We start from the raw sequence: 6392 nt of genomic DNA on the forward strand, positions 1-6392 counted from the left end.
CATCATTTGATTTCTAAGGGTAAGGAATCTAAATGAATGAACCAATCAACCATCTGGCCTTTGGTCAGCCTTGGGTTTTAAGTTCTTGTAGTTAAAAAAACTGCATTTTAAGTTTGAATTATGGTCACAAATTATCTTACTAAAAAAATATAATTTTGTTACTTATGCAGATTATGAGGTTTTTATATTAGACAAATATTATATCCTATTTCTTTTTCACAGAGCTCTTAATAGATACTGTAGATGTATTAAGACATGTTTAACAGATAAAATTTCATAAATTTCACTTTATATTCCTCTCCTTTCAGTTAAGCACTTACACACTCATATTATTATCTAGTATTATTATCTACTTACACCTAATAATATTATCTAGTTACTAATTACATTTAATACAGAAATTTACTCTGCAGCTAATTTTTTGCCCAGATAGTGGCAATTGCACAGTTACAGAATGTCAATATTTTCTTAAATTAAACTGGTATATAAGCAATATTTATTTTTGCCAGCTCTATTGATTATGTTACATAATCCCTTTGTACAGTCAGCATCAAGAAGTCTTACATTTAAATGCATGTAATTAGTTTTGTACAGCTATGAATGTTGCCAATATGCATTACTTCATTTACAAAATCTTTTAATTTATTGGTTGGAGCAGATGGAGAAGGATACAAGATCCAAGTAACCAGGATACAAGTTTAGGAAGCTAACAAACACACACATGTTGGTTTATTCGGACTCTCCATAGGCGTAATGGTTTTTCTACTGTACAAACTGTATTTTCTATCCCCCTACACCTAAACCTACACCTCACAGAAAACTTTCTGCATTTTTATATCTTCAAAAAACAAAGTATCTTTTTAAGCCTTTTGAATTAAACCAGCTTCACATTGTAATACCTATGTCATACCCATGTCATTATACAAATCTGTGTCTTCATAAACTACCCAAACTATTGCACACGCACACATACACACTTGTACAAGTCACACTTCAAACGTGTCTGTGTGCAGAGGTGATGTTGGCACAGTACTGCATCTCTCTGTAGAGCAGAAGTCTGTTTGTGAACATGTCAGCGAGAGATCAGTAACCAGGCAGAGAAAGATATAGAAGGTGCCACACCTCCCCATATAACCAATCAATGCATTCTGAGCTCTATATAAGAGTTTGTCTTAGAGAGACACATTTTTTCTCCAAAGGTCCTGATGACACAAAGGTCTACACAGTAAAAGGGCAAAAATTTGCAGTAGAAAAATCAAAAGGATTAAAGGATATCTTTGAAAAATGCAGCTGCTGCAAGGTACCAAAAAAGGAATTCTGCATATTTTTCTTGCTATCTAGGTGTGAAGATATTGAATTCATTCCACTTTTTTTTCAGATTGAGGAGAACTGCTATCATGGCACCTATTTTACTGAACAGCATGGGAAATGAACACAGCAATTACATTCAGTAAGAAAACTGTATTTTACTCAAACCATACGTCTTTAAAAGATCAATGAATATGCAATAAGTTAAAGTTAATAAGATCGGATAAAATAAGGGTTTAAGTCGCTGGACATGTCAGGTTGATGTTTGAGTAGTGTTCTTATGTCGTGGGAGATACTGGGTTCAGTTCAGTTCTCATGTCAGGATGCTGAGAAAATGAGATTGAAGTTACTTTAATGACTTTTTAATGAATGAAATTAATAATTAATAAAAAGTTTCTAAAGCTGAGAAAACATTCTCTAAAGTCATTTTTCTTTAGCTGCATTGCTGCCTTTTGAGTAGCACACTAGTCCGCATCAATAACAGATGTGATGTGTCACAGACAGGTGGAGTATGTGAAGAACCCTCATCTGGACAGCATGGAAGAGGACATCTTGTACCACTTCAACCTGGGCACCAAGACCCATGACCTGCCCCAGATGTTTGGGGATGTTAAGGTTTGTAAGTCCTGACCAGACAAGAGCTAGACAGCAGATTTAAGGTTACATCAAATTTGATTACACTTTAAGCAAGATCTATAAGAATGTGTGGAGCACAGGTTCTCAATTCTGGTTCTGGCCGCTCTTCAAATGTTGTATGTCTTGCTTATCTGACACACCAGATTCAGATCAACAGCTTCATGAACTGAGCTGCGTTCTGATTGACATGTTCACTACACCATATTCCCTGAGCACAGTGTAAATAAACATAATTTGGTTATGTTAGATGTGTACTTTACACAGGACCAGAATTAAGAGCCACTGGTATAAAGGATAATTGATAAAGATCAGGATGTTATAAATGTGTGTGTATGTGTGTGTGTGTGTGTGTGTGTGTGTATGTACAGGAGAACATACTCAAACTCTTGTATCCTCTCAAAGGGGATTATTTTGCAAAGTAATAAATAAGAAACGTTAATTTGAGCTAGAATAATTTTTTTAAGGACAGCTATGTCAGAAATAAGATGCCTGAGATTAGTCAGTTACACAGTTCAGTGCATGGGAGCTAAAAAATAATTGACGAAGGGCATAAAATGTGCACACCAAGAAAATTGGCATGCAAGGACAAGACCCGACACTGAACACTGCATACATGCAGAGCTATATACATATGCAACATGTGCATATTTATACTAATAACAAAAAAAGACTAGTCAGGCTAACATGACACAGGTGAAATCAGAGAATGGTGTGTTATAGATAGTTTGATCTAAAAAAAAAAAAAACTTTTGTGGGGAAAGTGATTCCTTTTGCTACAACTGTCTTTCTGTAGTTTGTTTGTGTTGGCGGAAGTTCCAATCGGATGAGATCTTTTGCCCAGTTTATCCATGAGCAGCTGAATCTGCCCGGCAACATGGCAGACATCAGAGATATCTGTGAGGGAACGGACCGCTATTCCATGTTTAAAGTGGGACCTGTGCTGTCCATTAGCGTGAGTATCTCAAATATGGATTAGACTTGTGTTTAAATTAGAGTTTATTCATCATACATGCCTGTAAATTGATTTGAACTGTATGTATGAAGATCATGTGATGTGGGGGTATGTAATATTTGCACTGAATATGAATACCGAGTCAGCAATATTGCTAATAGTGCTAAAAGTGCTAATAAACAATGAGGTGGGAAAAATGATTAGAGGTGTTTAAGACAAGCTGTAAGTTATGCTTTGACTTTTATGGATTTGAAATCCCTTAACCCTACAAACTACATTCATCACATAATGCAACTTTTGTGCCATAGCCCACAGACATGAATAATGCTTTAAATCATGCAACTTGTTGAGAATAGCTGTATTGTTACTTTTCTAAGGGGCTGGACATTTTCTTGGCAGACTATTTTAACTTGGACCAATAAGCAACTACCTACATCTTTGCAGATATAGGCAAAGACCACTTTTCTACAGAAAAATGAAGAGAAAATAAACATCTGGTTACTAGTATAATTATGTCAGCCCTGTGTTCCTGTGTCTTGTGTTTGCTCCCCATTACCCAGTTCCTCCCTGGGTTTATTATGTACATTGATGTCAGGTGTTCCTCGTTTAGTTCCCAGTATTTAAGCCCTGTGTTTTCCTGTGTCCTGCATCCAGTGTTAAACGTATATATTCCCCTGTGCTACGTGTTTGTGTTCCTGCCCGTGTAAGTCTTTATTTGGATAATAAAGAGTGTTCCTTGTGTTAATCTCCGTCATCTCTCCTCTCTCCTCGTTCCTACACAGTAGGCGGACTGTGACAAATTACTGTAGTTCAACCACTAATCAGATTTTTTTGTGGAGCACATTCCTCTGTAAACCACTTTTTTTATATATTGGTAATGATATCTTTATATGCATCTGTTTGTGTGGATAGAACTGGTGGTCAGACTAATATATGCATAGGCTATATATTTACATTATTAAATTATTTGATGAAACAATATTATTGGCTGAATCATGTCTTACATCATATAATTTAATCTGTAGTGTACTTTTTTCACTAGCATCATAATTTATGTATTTTTCGATGTCTCTGACAGCATGGAATGGGCGTTCCCTCCATCTCCATCATGTTGCATGAGCTCATTAAATTGCTCTATCATGCTCGTTGTCGTGATGTCATCATCTTTCGCATTGGCACATCAGGCGGAGTTGGTGAGCACTTCCTGCTTTATTGTATGATTGAATTATGAAGTGCAAATACATCACCCAAGTGATTTTAACTTTAATGGCAATTGTGGAGACTCAAACATTAATCAGCCAATAATTCATACTCTGAAGCATTATATATCAGACCTTAATACTGCTGGATGGCGGGGGGCATGAAGTGTATGGGTTTGCTAACCTATACACAAGAAAAAAAATTGCCTTTTCTTTGAACACACAGGTCTGTCTGCAGGCACTGTAGTGATCACAGATAAAGCTGTAGACTCGTTCTTCAGGCCACAGTTTGAGCAGGTGGTTTTGGGAAAGGTAATCGTCAGAAGCACAGAGCTAGACGAGGATGTGGCCCAAGAGCTGCTGCAGTATTCCTCAGAGCTTCCAGATATTCCCACTGTTATTGGAAACACAATGTGCACCCATGACTTCTATGAAGGTAAAGTAACTGTTTTTGGGTTTTTTTTTGTTTTGTCTTGTTTTTTTCATACTGGGTTTGGTCATACGAAACATGACAGAGGCATTCCTGCAGCTCAAACAGTAGAGCGTGTCACTAGTGATGTGAGTGTCATGGGTTTGATTCCCAGTTAATGCATAAACTGGTCAAATGTGTACCTTGAATGCAAAGTAAGTCAATTTGGGGGAAAATGTGTCAAATGCATAAATGTTAAAATTTGTTTATAAAACAGATAGATGTGGTCCTAGATGTTGATTGGTCAATGAGGTGCTCCGGTTGTGTTAAAATATATAATATAGTATAGCTGCATGTGCTACATAGTATAAACTATATAACTAGTATTGCCATGCAATCTGTTCAACACCTATTGTAAAAGGCCAACTATTAAACTTAGCTGACATGTCAGACTTGCATAGCTTTAACTCTGACTGTTAGGGCCTCTTACATCTTATTAATCACAAGCATTCAAAAACAGACATCCTTTTGAAGACTGCACAATGAAAAGTTATTTATTTCCATCATCACTTCTTTTTCCTGTTGTAGGTCAAGGGCGACTGGATGGAGCACTGTGCTCATTTTCCACTGAAGAAAAATGGGAATATCTGAGAAAAGCCAGCGAGGCAGGCGTCAGGAACATTGAGATGGAATCCACTGTCTTTGCTGCCATGTGTCGTGTCTGCAATCTTAAAGGTAGTTAAGACATTTACAATGTTTGTTTTCCTCATCACCACTATAACAGTACCAGAGGAAGCAGCTTTGCTTTATGGAAGAAAAAAATGATAACAGAATTTTGATCTTCTGTGAGTTAACTCTTTAAGCATGTGTATATATACAGTACTGCTTTATAAGCCTCATACCTCCTTCAAGCAGCATGTAATTACCTCAAACGTCATACTTAATTATCATGTCATTGACCACTTAGTGGTGGCATCGGTTTATTAATCTTTATTTTTTTTTGCAGCTGCAGTGGTGTGTGTGACTCTGCTAAACCGGTTTGAGGGGGATCAGATTTCTACACCTCATGATGTTCTCCTGGAATATCAGCAGCGACCGCAGTGCCTTGTGGCTCATTTCATCAAGAAGCGCCTCGCACTTATCTCATAAATCCTGTAATGAACATCTACAGTGTACATAATACTGTTCATAGTGTGTTTGTGTTATTTAATGGTGACATTCACATTCCTAAACCATCCTCAGCTGACTTCCTTAAATATCATCTCTAATGAACACCTCACTTTACTAGTTACTAATACTAGTACTAAAATATTTATTTTAACTTGTAAATCAACAGTATGACTTAAATTATATGTATGGTGAGTTTTCACACTGGCCTTTTACACTGTACCTTAAAAATATTATAACAAATAATTTTTTTTATTTTTATCCTAAGCAGTTTTGCAAAAAGCTTTTTGTAGTAACATATTGATGAGGATACCTTTGGTGTTTAAGTAGAAATAAACGAATCTAAATAAAGGTATATGTTAAGTTTATGAAACGAGTCGTGTGGGTTTGTACTTTAACACTTGCTACTAGTTATACAGCATAACAAACTCAAAGATTATTTTGGAAATGCTGGATTCTGTGTCTCAAGAGGTTTCTGATGGCTTAGAACATTGTTATAAAAAGCTGCATGAGGTTTATGAACTGCAGAACAGTGTTGTGGGTCATGGTCTCACTTCTTGCCACAAAATAGTTTTTAACGTATCTAAAATGAGGCCTGTCAATTACACGGTCAAAAACCACTAAAGCACTTTCCTGTCAGCCATCTACTGTCCTATAAAAAAAAGCCCAAAATATAAACCCAAAATGGTTATCTCTTTTCCATAAGCATGCTGGTCATATC

At 36.4% G+C, this 6392-nt stretch overlaps 1 protein-coding gene across 1 annotated transcript; it reads left to right on the forward strand.

Moving 5' to 3' along the window:
• Positions 1-1177: 1177 nt before the first annotated feature.
• Positions 1178-5954, forward strand: LOC107569728 (uridine phosphorylase 2-like). Its single transcript, XM_016255879.1, has 8 exons — positions 1178-1300; positions 1379-1450; positions 1809-1923; positions 2738-2896; positions 3975-4089; positions 4322-4531; positions 5093-5239; positions 5511-5954. The coding sequence occupies exons 2-8, from the start codon at positions 1398-1400 to the stop codon at positions 5651-5653; spliced, it is 942 nt and encodes a 313-aa protein (XP_016111365.1). The 5' UTR covers positions 1178-1300; positions 1379-1397; the 3' UTR covers positions 5654-5954.
• Positions 5955-6392: the final 438 nt, after the last annotated feature.

This window comes from Sinocyclocheilus grahami, unplaced genomic scaffold, assembly GCF_001515645.1.
Source record: "Sinocyclocheilus grahami isolate Dianchi unplaced genomic scaffold, SAMN03320097.WGS_v1.1 scaffold1375.1, whole genome shotgun sequence".
Taxonomy (NCBI): domain Eukaryota; kingdom Metazoa; phylum Chordata; class Actinopteri; order Cypriniformes; family Cyprinidae; genus Sinocyclocheilus; species Sinocyclocheilus grahami.

What these genes read in the sequence shown, in the direction of transcription:
- LOC107569728 (XM_016255879.1), top strand. Translation starts at nt 1,398, where the DNA reads ATGGCACCTATTTTACTGAACAGCATGGGAAATGAACACAGCAATTAC. An exon ending in GAACACAGCAATTACATTCA is followed by an intron (nt 1,451 to 1,808) that starts GTAAGAAAACTG and finishes GATGTGTCACAG; the next exon opens with ACAGGTGGAGTATGTGAAGA. An exon ending in TCGTGTCTGCAATCTTAAAG is followed by an intron (nt 5,240 to 5,510) that starts GTAGTTAAGACA and finishes TTTTTTTTGCAG; the next exon opens with CTGCAGTGGTGTGTGTGACT.